Source organism: Pyxicephalus adspersus, chromosome 6 (genome assembly GCF_032062135.1).
Source record: "Pyxicephalus adspersus chromosome 6, UCB_Pads_2.0, whole genome shotgun sequence".
NCBI lineage: Eukaryota > Metazoa > Chordata > Amphibia > Anura > Pyxicephalidae > Pyxicephalus > Pyxicephalus adspersus.
Window position 1 is genome coordinate 11,082,877 of NC_092863.1, and position 13,421 is coordinate 11,096,297.

General features: G+C 39.0%; 1 protein-coding gene across 2 annotated transcripts in view; it reads right to left on the reverse strand.

Moving 5' to 3' along the window:
* Positions 1 to 915: 915 nt before the first annotated feature.
* GDAP1L1 (ganglioside induced differentiation associated protein 1 like 1) overlaps positions 916 to 13,421 on the reverse strand; it is a 46,207-nt gene continuing 33,701 nt past the window's right edge. For both annotated transcript variants that reach the window (XM_072414531.1, XM_072414530.1), the window contains exons 2-6: positions 12,041 to 12,233; positions 9,825 to 9,998; positions 8,216 to 8,310; positions 7,307 to 7,421; positions 916 to 3,593 (exon numbers count right to left, since the gene is read on the reverse strand). In XM_072414531.1, the coding sequence (XP_072270632.1) occupies positions 3,250 to 3,593; positions 7,307 to 7,421; positions 8,216 to 8,310; positions 9,825 to 9,998; positions 12,041 to 12,233 (921 nt within the window). In that variant the 3' untranslated portion in view covers positions 916 to 3,249. The remainder of the gene's footprint in view (positions 3,594 to 7,306; positions 7,422 to 8,215; positions 8,311 to 9,824; positions 9,999 to 12,040; positions 12,234 to 13,421) is intronic.

The following is a 13,421-nucleotide window of genomic DNA, read 5'->3' on the forward strand; positions in this document are numbered from 1 at the left end:
TACAATCATACCCTGATCTCTGCAGGTTTTTCTCATAATATTATTGAGCAAACTGATCTATTAGCACTTTGAAACATTTACATTGATGATATCTTCCACAGACATTAACAATCTGGATTTCCTTCTACAGAAAACATAAAATACACTCTACGACCAGTGTGGTCCGATGACAAGTAAGCTACTACAAAACTGGGCAGCACGGTGGCTCAATGGTTAGCACTCTGACCTTTGCAGCACTGGGTCCCAGGTTTGAATCTCAGCCAGGGCATTATCTGCATGGAGGTTGCATGTTCTCCCCGGGTACTCCAGTTTCCTCCCACATTCCAAAAACATGCAGATAAGTTCATTCATTTCCCCCAAATTAACCTTGGACTGTGGTAATGACATGACTTTGGTAGAGGCATTACATTGTGATCACCTTTGAGGGACAGCTAGTGACAAGAATATTGACTTTGTACAGTGCTGCACAATATGTCAGTGCTATATAAATACTAGATAATAATAACGGGGCTTGTGAAAGCAAGCCAATACAAACTCCTTGCAGATTGTGTGCTTGAAAAGAATTGCATCCATGGCCCAGTGCTGCAAGGAAATCTTGTTCTCCACTTTGCCTTTGATTGTTTTTCCCCAGTTATAATGCATTTTCAGGTATACGTAAGTCATGGCAGGTGCTCCTTGTAAAAAGTATATGTAACAACGGCTTTATTTACTAAGACACCACACAGGTAATGTAAAGTGCAATAAACACCATCATTCTGCATTGCACATTTAAACCATTTCTAGCAGAAACGAAGGACACTGACTTTTCTCAGTCTTTATCACACAAATTACAAGTGCTAAACTTGAGAGCACTGTGGTCATTGGTTGAGTATGAAAGAACCAAAAAAATCACATTTGTGAAATAAAATTCTACCATTTTCCCACCAACAGTTTATTGAAGATCCAGAATACTTTCTTGTTGAACTGAGTTTGCTCTTTCCAACATACAGAAGGCACAAGAAAGTTTAAAACCCTGTGAGTTTGATAATGGGAATGGACATAAACGGACGACACTGAGACATTGTAACCTAGACATTTCCTTCTCTAAGGGACCGATGTATTTGTGCCGAAAAGTGGACAGTGCGTGGCGTGTTTTGGCTGCTAAAGGAGAAATGATGGAATTACATCAAGAAAATCTTACAACCAGTCAGCCTGGAGCTTCCAACATCCATCCATTGCCTAGTCATTGACCTCATGTTTCTTTATATTAGGCTCATGAAGCTGAAGGATGCGGATCCAAAATCTTATTAGTTTATTGCAATATAAATGAATGATAACTTAACCTATTATCATTGATTATATTTTGTGTATCTTTACCAATTTCTCCAACTCTATTGGTATTCAGTAAACAAGCTGCACACTGTCCATCCGACCTTATTAGCATACACGCATCCCTATAGAGCTGGAAGCACGATTAAATAAAAATACGTTAATGGTACTCTGCTAACAGACGGATTAATGTGATCCATCAAAGGTGACAACTAACCTCTCATTTCAGGCATCCAAATGATGTAGGAGAGTCCTGTACATTCTAAAAAAAACTGAATTTAAAAATATTTCTTTTAATGAAATAATATTTAAAAAAATTGAAAACCGCAATCAACACAATAAATTAATACAGTGATAACACAGTTTCATTCCTATGTCTCCAGCAATTTTATGGACGGGACTTTAATCTGTGCTCCTAGTCATCGTTTTAAAAAAATAAGTGCGTTTAAAAAGACAATGGCTTTATTTTGGTCATTAGGTTATGTTTTTTTTTTTGGGTGGTGGCGTGACCACCGCTAATTAGGCATCAAGGGGGATCTATTGTCGGTGCGTGCCTGCAGCAGCCATTTTGTGTGTTCTGATGGCTGTTGGGAAATGGTCACTAATATGGATGGAATTGTCCTGTATGTATTGGGGGTGCCCAGGGCCAGCAGAAGCAATGTAGTGCCCAAGACCTTGTTTCCTAGTATAGACAAAGCATAGCAACTGTTACCAGACCATGCTTTTACCTATCATCAGAACCTAGGCTTTAGTACAGGCATGGGCAAACTATAGACTGTTGGGCTTTTAAATCCGGCCCGCTATTACATGTAATTTATATTAGTTCACACAGACTCTCTCCATCCATCTGACACTGGCCTGGCCCATCTGTAAAATTCTACAACTCATTGTGACCCCTGTGAAAGTTTTCTCTTCTTTGCTATAGTATCATTGAATGACCAAGGGTAAAAACAGTGTGCTACAACCTAACACCAGGTCCATACTACACACTAGTGGCTTAGGATATAGTAACATTGACTGACCCAACACATAAGACAAGGAAGCATACTACAACCCAACACCACTGGCATTGGCTATATTGTCATTTCTCAACCAGAGTTCCTCCAGAAGTTGCTAGGGATTCCTATCTGTACCTCTCAGGACAGTTTAGCTGAAAACAATGATCTTTTTGGCTACCTATAAGGGTGACATTCTTCCTATTGTCCACCAAGATCAGGGCATTATTTCCATTGTCAACCATACCAATGTACTGGAACTGAGGATATAGTAATTATAGAAGGGGTTCCCCAAGACCGGAAAGTTTTTTCAAGGGTTCCTCCATGTTAAAAATTAAAAAAAAAGCTGGGCTATGTGATCACCAGCTGACCCTTCAAAGACTAAGCACTAGTGTTTGTGTGTTGGTTAGTTAGACAGCAGCAGTTGTTGTACTAGTGGCATATACCTATTCATAGATGTAGAAGTGGACAATAGCACTCTAGCCTAATTTCTCCCTATCCCAGCCCATTATCTTGCCGATAATACTAAGCAAGTGGTGCGGTGACATTAGGTGAAGTCTTCCATCACTTAAAAACAGCACCATGGCTGGAAGGCGGGGAGGCCTAAATATCAAACCATCCCATCACAAAATGGCTGCCACCAGCAAGCACAGATAACAGTCAAACGAGCACAGCAAATCTAAACTTGGGGGTTAAATACAGCAATTCAGGAAGTTTGGTATAGTTGCAAATATCTAATAATGTTGCAACCGTCTAGACATTTTTTTTTTGCTTGATCCTACAAAAGACATTTGCAAACATTATTTTGTTGCAATATAAGGTCTAAGTGTTCTATAATGGAATGTTTTTATTAGCATTAAGGATATTTTCGTTTTGTGGTGACATTTTGTTGGGGTTTTTTTCTTACTAGGTTTAATACCACATAGTACAGACAATCCTCCACTCTTCAGATGTACTTCTTCTTCAGATACCAGTAGGCAAAATATCCCATCCCTCCCAGTGAGCCCATGAGGAAAGAAGCTCCAAAAAAAGATGGCGGTTTTCGTTTTACCAGGCGGAAGGCGTTGGGTAAGACAGCAGACAGCAGGGTGGTGTGGATGTCTCCAAGCACTCGTCGGAATGCATAGCGCTTCTGTATCCTATCAAAGTAGGACTGTAAATTTGGTCTGCTCCCATCTTCCCAGTGTTTTTTGGAAAGTCCCAGGAACTTGAGTCGATGTAACGTTGCTCCCAAAAGTATGTCAGCTAAGGTGAATGTATTTCCGCAAAGCCAGAGCTCGCACTTCCGGCCTTTAAAGAAAAAAATATACATCAATGCAGTTTTATGCAATAATATTATGCATATATTGTTCAGAATCATCACTTGAAACCCTATTTTGCTTCTATAGATGGGACCACACTTCCTCCATGTGGGTCCCTCCTAATATTCACACCAAACCCTTATCCAGGCATGCAGCCTGGGTGGCCAAGAAATGAGAAGCAAGTGTGCACCGCCTTTTCTGTACCAGACCTGGCCTTTCCTTAACAGAAATACAGCAGAGGTTCTGCACTAGTCTGGAAATGTACTGGTCTTTAAAAAAGTGATTTAATGGGAAATGAGATGCTTATTCCTTTATGTAAATCCAATTTCCACAATACAATGCCTTATGATCCCTAAAATGCATTGGATACATTGGTACTCTGTCTTGCAGATTTCTAGCTTTTCCTCTCCTGGTACAGCAAACATAAGAAGTTTGAATCCTCCGCTGGATTAGACCTATATTTTACCTTGCAGTGTAAATTTAAGTAGTCTCCCTACAGTTGTTTAGCTTAAGCTGCAGACAGGCCAAAAGAAAACAAATCTTTACTCTGGTTATCTAATAATTGGTCCTAAAACACATGAGAGGTTACAAATTTGTCCCAGGATATTATAAAGTTTTCAGACTAATGCATCTTAAAAAGTGAAGGCAGTTTGAAGATTTTGGAAAATTGTTTATAAAGCTTTTTGTGCAACCCAGGCAGATGTTATGGGGAAACCATATCAAATCCAATATCTCAGATATGCCGAGACCCAAGTGCCTTCTTATCACCCCTGAGGATTTCTTATTGGTCCATCATATACACTAGTGCTAGATACATCACACCGCACTGTATCAGCAGGTTGGATATGGTAGAAGGAAAACTATGCACAATATTGGGTAGATTCCCTCTTCCCATACAAAGTTTAAGATACCCTTTTCTATAAATGTAAAATATAAGACCATATCAGGCAGGTGGAGCAGGGGACAGGGGTGCAGAGATCTCATCTAAGTGGGTGATATTACTTGATGGCCAGGTCCTATCATTTCAGTACCCCCTTCTTACCTCTCAACCTTTCCTAAACAGTAAAGACAGCTAGGATGGCAGGAGAGAGGTACAAGGCTCGTCATGCTAATTACAGTAAAATGCAGCAGAGATGTGAGATCTGATCCTAATGGAACTCAGTAAAGGTCACATCAATTATTAATTATTTATCTAAGCATTAAAGATAAAGGGGAAGGTAAAAACATAGATATATGTATATAGAAGGAGAAAGACCGACATGCTGACACAACTGCTCTCTGACCAGAAGCTTTACCTTCCATTTCATTTTCTTGAGTCATGCCACTATTATCAGAGGGTCTCACCTTCTCATTTCTGATTTATTATACATAGAGGTGCAGCAGAATCAGAAGAAGGGAGAGCTCAACACTCTACTATATATGAGAAGGCAAAAGGAGAATAATTCTTCTGATGCAATCCCTAGTCCAATCCCTAAAATTTTATACACCATTACCATGGTAATGATATTTCAAATATTAATAAATATTTAGCTTTCATTACAGTATTACTTGGTAATGATTCTGCCATAAAAGTCTTTGTACACCCACTTCCTGTTATTAAGTGACAACACTCAATGGACAGGTAATTTTGGATTACAAAGTGGATTGTGCATTATTGATAACCGTAGAAGCTTTTACCTTTAATAGAGGAACTCTAGTTTCTTGAAAAGTAGTATATTATATATATATAATTACTACATGGCTGATCTAAAGTCATTGCATAACATCCCCGGCAGTGTCTTTAGGTTTAGTGCACTTGGAGCACCACAGTGGTATTACCATATCCCTACAGCAAAGATAAAACCTCTGAATTATTATTCCTGTAAATGCCTGTCAGCAAATATATATCTGGAAAGAAGCTGGTCAGATCTGCAACCACATTTATTAAATCCTTTCCACAGGCTCCGCACAAGGAACGTTATATCAACTGAAATATTTACATCTAATTGGGCTAATTTTTAATCGTAGTATGGTAGCTACATAATTGTAACCTCATGTATATGTTTAATCTAGGAAACAAGGGTATCTTTTTCTGCCACAAATTTCGATCTTCACTTAAATGCAGAGCTAATTTGTTATGTTTCAGCCAATCCTTATCTTTACATAGCAGGACAACTGTGCATGGACTGCTACTTTATTATATACAATGATATCTTCTATTGTAAATTAGATTCGATTGATATTACACTTCAGAAAGAACAGGAAATTAAACAAGCCATTTTTTCTCCTGCTTCAATACTTCAAATAGCCTTTGTGCTATGTAGTACATTTGATGTGTGCTTATGACATTGGGATAGAATGTTAGAAATTCTGACAGTCTGGTCACTGTTCAATCAAACTACCTATATAAGAACATATATTTTCAAATAATGGAGATCTTTATGCAGATATGCTTTTCTTTAAACTTGTTGGAGGTTTTCCTTAATTGTGATCATAGCTGGAAGACCTCCGGATGGAAAAAGTGGCTTCTGGAAGTGAAGCAAACCCATGTGTGTATTTTGGGACACCTGGCAGCAGGTAAGACAAACATATGAAATATACATAACTGGGAAGAGACGCTAACCTTATTTTTCTTTGTTCCCATGTCCTCTATGTTTAATTTTTTTGAGATTCCCCCATTCACTCATACTGTATGGGGTTGAGTATGTCTCCCCAATGTTTAAAGTGTGATGGAGACGAAGCAGACCTATACCATATGTTCTTGCATTGCCCCTTAATTAAAAGGTTCTGGAGATCATTAGTGGCATTTGCATTACGCTATACCCAACATGGGCACTATTTGGGGCTCTAACTGAACAACAGGTTCGGGTAGCTTGGGGCTGTGGCAAACTACTGACCATACCATCATTAGAAGCCAAAAAAACTGGACTACACAAATGGGGAAGCGTAGAACCTCCTACGTTTGGTCTATTCCTAGAAGAATTGAGATATATTTCCAAATAGATTTGGGTGGAGGCCTCCATGAAAAAAGATCTGAAAGTTAACTCATTCTTTGATGTTTGGTGTTGCATATAGCCATCCTGCCCCTAGAAACTGGAAAATGTATTGTTCCAACCTCATGGTATGTCTACCGGCTATTAGCTAACGACCCTACAGTACCATTATAGTTGTATTTAAAATTACTTTGTATTGTTTAGGATGTCGGTTTTGATGTTATGCATCTATGTTTACCCGCAGCCGTGTACTTATGAGCAAACTGATTTTTTTTTTTCCTATCTCCTAATGCGTGTTTTTCTGGATTTCTTGTCAATTCCTTGCAAAATAAAAATAGATTAAAAAAAGTTTTGAGAAATATACATAACTGACCCAGAGAAGTTTGCCTTTATCTCACGAAAAGTTCCGTAAAGTTATACTTTACATCGAAATGAAAGTCCCCTGGAGGAAAATCCTTTCCAGCAGCTCAAATCTCTTATATTGTCACATTCACAATCTCTTACATTCATCACTACGTAGGTCTTTAACCTACCCCACCATGTTGTGGTTCATTCCTCTAACCCCTATATCACTGTTGTATTCTGTGGTAACATATGTGTCAGGAGAAGAAACAGTGTCATATGGTTAGGGCTTGCAGGCATCTGACACTGCTTGAAGTATTGAATGCAGAAGAGTCATCTCTGTCTTTGATATCTACACATTAAAAAAAATAATTAGTTCATACAATACCTTCATATTCAATTTTCCTCTTCTCCAGCTCAGCCTCAATCTGGTCCAAGACCATGGCTAACTCAAGGAGGATTTTCTTTAAGTTGTTCACGTTGTCGTGTTCCAATATTTTAGCCTGTACAGAGAGCATGTTCACAGGTGACTTATATATTATAAATTGTGCTATACAAGTTTTAGGCTCAAACTTCTTTGTACTAATTTTATACTTACTTCCCCCCCCCTCCCCAAAGGTGAATAAGGGAAAGCATTTGTCTGCACCCTAAATTCTTTGCTTACTGATACAAGTAACTTTAAATGCAAAAATAGCTCAAAAGAAGATGAAAGCAATTCAGAAACAGTGGGCAAACCCAGAAGTTAACAAGCATTTCTGAAACTAAGGATAAACAGCTTGTCAATTTAAAAGCAGCTCAAAGAAACACAAAAGCGTATTGTGTCTGATTTGTTCTAATGTCTGATATACAAATTTAAAACAGTTTAAATGGACACTGGTGAAGTTCCATGACATGCCACTCTTAGCAGGAAGTAAAACTTTCACTGACCTGCTAATCCCATTTACCTTAACTAAAGAACGAGCCATCGTTAAGACACATGAGGAGCTCCCTGATTCTAAGATTGGTGTGCGGAAAGGCTGAAATTCTCAGAACCTGGCCTCATTCCTCCATCCCACAAATTAATTATTATTTATCCCTTGAGGTGTGCCAGAACATAGTGCTTGGCTGTGGCCTTTTTCCAGATCTGTGTCCTTTATGCTCCTAGTAAACCTAATGTATGTGTTGATTTCCATCTCATGGTGGTGGACTCCTTTGGTGGGTAAGGGACAATTGTTCCTATTATTGCTGTTTTATACTGACTTAGTGTTTCCACTGCCCAGAGTAACCAAGGTGGACTTAATATTTGTATATGACTTACCATGAGTTTTTTCTGTTTGGAAAGATATGGCTCGGTAAGTTGAGGCTCTTCGTGATCTAGTTTCAAGAGTTCTGCGTTGGCATTAGTTAGGTGTCCTTAAGAAGAAAGTGTAAAGAAAAGAATATTTTCCACTTTCTTAGCAAGTTAGAATATCAATATAAATCATTGGACATAGAATTTACATGTTTTGAAGTTAATGGCCACCGTCTGAATATACTGTATACATCCTGTGTTTAGTTGTAAGGCTAGCACTTTCACACAATGAGAAGAATGTCTGGGCTGTGTGTGTATCTATAGGAAGTGTGGTAAAGCCTGGTCCATTATAGATTACCATTGCAGCCAACCAAAGGTCAGGAAGATTGTTGTTAAACTGGATGCAATAACCATAAGTTGCATATGTGGTCATCTATTTACATATGTGGCCTCCTGTAAATGTATGTAGTGCCGGGGTAGACAAACTCCGGCCTTTAGGCCAGATACGGCCCAGCCAGTAATCCGTTCTGGCCTATTGCCCCCCTGGTCAATCAAAGCTGGCAGGGGTCGGCAACCCGCGGCACCGGAGTCTCCTTGTTATGCCTCCCTTCCCTGTTTACTGCGGCTGGCGTTAACACTTCCGCCGCTGGGGTAAGGGGACATTCCCTCTCCTCCGCAATGCATTTCCCTTCAGGGGCGTTCCTGGTGGGGGCCGTAGCCATCAGCACGGGACTCGAAAGAAAGTCCGGCCTAGTGTGCCTTCTTGATCTCCTAAAATGGCCTAGTAGCCAAAAAAGTTTGCTGACTCCTGATGTAGTGTATGGCTACACCAAGGAAGCCTCTGTTCATGTTTTTACAGCTTTTTAAACTGGATGTGCATAAGGGCTGTGTGAAGCCTGAACTTCATTGTGTAAATGTACCTGGCAGTATCTGTGCACATAACTACACAGCCAGAACCTTCTTTGCAGTTTAGTTCATTGTTCAAGTCCTCATAACCTAGTTACTTGTGCATTCTCATGTTCACACATTTCCACTGTGATATGAAAATGCTTGGAAAATGTAGTCCAGCATATATCCAGAAATGCTTGGAAAATGTAGTCCAGCATATATCATTTTCTACTTGGTTTGTCATGGACACATTTCATTTACCCTTCCACTGGCAAATTTTAGAGATCAAAGAAAAAAGTTTAATGTAAAAAAACAGTTGTACAGTATCTTTTTTACTATTCACTCATCAGACTAGTGGGAATTTGCATTGTTTTGGATTTAGTTGGGCGTTAAAGCTGATCTACTACTGTCGGATGATGGGCACTACCATTGCCGTACTCATTGTACAGAATTCTGATTCCCTGGATATAAATGTGATATTTGGTGTCAGTAGATGCAGTCACACACCTGAAACAATCATACAATTACTGAACACCTGAGCTGTATACTCATTCTGGGTCGGGGATTCAGATGGATGAGAACACCAACCAGGTAAGATGGATTACATAGAACCAGTGGCAGCTTCCATCTTCTCTCAGTGATAGGTCCACTTTAAGGATGGTAAGTTCTGGTACTCATAGTCACATCTAAAATCATATATCTTTTTTACTCAGACCTTTAAAAGACTTGTTCTTGCAGGGTCACTTACGTCTGATCTCAGCAGTGGCGTACTTTGGGATCATAGAATCTATGGTTAGTTCTGGGTGAAGAATACATCCATGTGTGTAGGCATCCATAGGCAGGCTTTCCAGCAGCTCTCTGTATTGGAGGACCCTGGAATGTAGAAGGCTTCCAGGTTCTGGTATCAACTGCGGAATAAGTTCTGAAAATGATACAGGACAACTTGTAAACATGGACTATTGATTTTACATATTTTAGTATTATATGCCACGATAAGTTTTTCTACAGCTCAATAGAATTTCACTCAATATTCTGCTTTTTCATATAATAAGAGACTCTTGGTCACTATCCTATATCACACTTTAATATGCCCAGACGTTAGCAGTAAATAATATTACACTAAACACACAATTCTGTCTTGTGGTTGTATAGAAAATATAAATGTAATATATTCCAGAAATACACGGATTATCTCGAAGAGTCATAGTAGACAACTTTAAATGGCAGAAGCCAATCACAAATAATTTATTATATTTAACTTAAACCAGAAGTAAACTTAAGGTAAAAAAACATTGTTATTATTTCTCATGTTTAACCTAAAGCCAATCAAGCGTGGATGTATAACCCGATGTGGACACGGCCTAAAACCTTCGTCAGCAGCCATGCCATCCTCTCCAAAACAGCCATGTTGCCTGCTATGATCTTGTCAGAGATATGTTTAGGCCAGGGAGAAATTGTGTTCCAATAAATCAGGTATGGTATGTTCTTACAGTAAATCTAGTGATTTAGTATATTGTACATCTGTTATGGGGTCTTATAAGTCATCCCCTTTTCCTCCGTACACCAAAACACACAGCAATACCAGTCATGGCGAATCAGCCGTTCACATGCTGGCTTCTAATTAGAAAAAGAATTTAGACCGAGCTATGGAGATTTGTATGAGAATTCTCTCTCTTACAATACAGTAGGTCCAATAAAGATAGGTGGAATGGGAAGATGATGTGTGGATCAGATAGTGATTTGATTCTTATTTACTATACTATATTAAGGGGGAAATCATTTAAATATTTTTTACTTCAATGTGATCTCAAAACAAGGTCAACGTTAAACCTTTAATGCTTACAAGTGTTACCTTACTCCTGGTCACCCTTCACCGCTTTTATTGGAGCAGACAGTCGGTCATAATTCAGGCCTTTACCAGTCCTAACAGCTGGCTGCTCACAGATGGCATTTACAAAGCAAATTAAAGTGAGATCAGAGGCTTGGCCGCAGATACTGACAACTCCGGGAAGGCATACTGAGTTGTGTGTTGATTGCACCGTGGAAAGGTGCCGAATGTATATTACATGGCTGTTTAAATAGGACAGGCCATTAGATAAAAGCAGCAATGTATGAGATGTTGGTAAACCCTAAAAAGTAACTTTTATTTGCTCCCCTTTAATTATATTATTAAGTATACCATTGAAAGTGTTTAGTTATATCTCTTATGATAAAAGCAAAAAATGCCAGAAATCTTGTGAATGGATTACTACTTCTGTGCAGAAATCTCAAGTTTTATAAGTTCCTTCTTAATCATCCTGGGGGCTATTCAACACTTCCTCCCTGTGTTATGGAGATGAAAAGAGGGGAGGATTATTGTAACCTTGTACTAGAATGATGACTGTACACCTTCACAGTACAGCGAGTGTTGTCAGAGCAGATTTATATGAGGATTAGTGGCGGTGAGAAACCTCATTATTTTATTTATTATACATGTAGCATTCTATATGTGAGAGCCAAAATAAGAACCTGCAGTGTCAGCTTACAAAACTTCTTACCGGTTTAACAGATAATATTTGCATTTATTGTTCAGATATAACGCACCACTTTCAGTGGTATTATGAACAGACCAACTGGCAGTACAAAAAAAAATCATTGGTAGAGTTTCCATGCAATTTTTTTTACAATTTGGACTGTACCGTACATTAAGTGTAAGGTGTTTATAGATCATTAATGGCAACTAGCAGTGTTGCAAAATTACATGACATGTAGATTATGTAAAGCGCTGCAAAATATGTCAGTGCTATATAAATACAAATTAATACTAATGGTGACAAATGGTAAAATAAAGTCAAATAAACTTAGCTCAGATATTTTAGACCAGACGGCATTGGCATATATCTACAACCCCACAGTTTTCAAACAGAAATAGGACCGGCCATGTATTTTTAGCAGAACACAGAATTTGGTTATGCACTGTTTTACCTCCTACAAAATTGCTCTCTACATGATCAATGATCTGGTTGTAGTCGCTGATGATGTGATCCCCATGGATGACCACCGGTACCTCCTCTCCAAGATTCAGGCGCATAAACCATGGCTCTTTCTGCTCTGCCAGGGGTAGGCTTACATCTCGCTCCTCACAAGGCAATCCCTTCTCCGCAATAACCAGGCGAATCTGCAACAAGTACATAGAATTTGTTATTTAAAGTGTATTATGGCATTTTATACTTTTATTCAGTGTATGGTTTGTAATGATCTGTATACGTGGGAGCTGCCATGTTTGCTGGTTGCTTACTGCTTTACAACACTACACAATGGTTGTACTTTACAATATCACAATATCAGTAAACCTTTTATGAGATGAATATAGAGATTGGCCTCCTTCGGGTAATGCTAGCTGTCTGGCTGTTTACCTTGTGAAGTCCCAGAACAAGTATGCAAATACAATGAGAGAGAGAGACAACTAGCATTTTTAGTTGGAAAGGTCAGCAATTTCAAGTTTTTCTAATCACAAGTTTACTTTGAGCAATAAGAAAAGTCATTTTAGTAGCTATTGTCCTGGTGTTGATGGAGACATGCCAATCACCATTACCACATTGGTGTGCAGGGATGGTGGAGCCTTGCTAGTACTGCTGTAGGGATGGTAGGGGCAGACATAGACCTTAATAGTTGTATTGATGTCTGCTGGCTTCCAGCTGGGGTGCCATATCAGCAGATTTCTCTCCCTGTGGTGCACACAAGCTGGGAGCTGTCAACTGCTATGCCTAAGTCTTCTTATACAAAACAAGAAGCAATTTATAACTAGCTTTTTGGAGCATATTGCAGATGGAAAGATCCATTTCCGTTACAAACATTTCCCAACATATCAATCAAAATACATATGGAAGCCACAATGCCTAGTCAGGGCCATTTCATGAAATGTGGCCCTTAAGGGCTTGTTCCTATTAGTGTGATGTGATGCCAGTACACAGCACCACACACAATATGCATTTGCCTGCCATTGCAATTCATTTATTATTAGTGCCATAAAGTAACTTTACCAGCACAACAGCGACATGATGAGAACGCACAACACCCCCCCATGATCCCTAGCAAATAAACCATCAATGGCAAGTTCATTGTAATGGCATCCATAACACCTTAGTAACACATAGAAGGGCTGTGCATTGCACCTAATAATTCAGCATCCACTACATTTGTGTGTAATTTCCTTCAGTGCAAATGCTAATGCATCGGGTTTTCCACACACAACCATGGTGTGAAAAATAAATGAAACATAGCACTAATTTCTCCAATGCAATACACAGTATCAGATCCTCCAATATGGCCCAGTTCAGTAGGTACATATCACAATGCTCCTGAT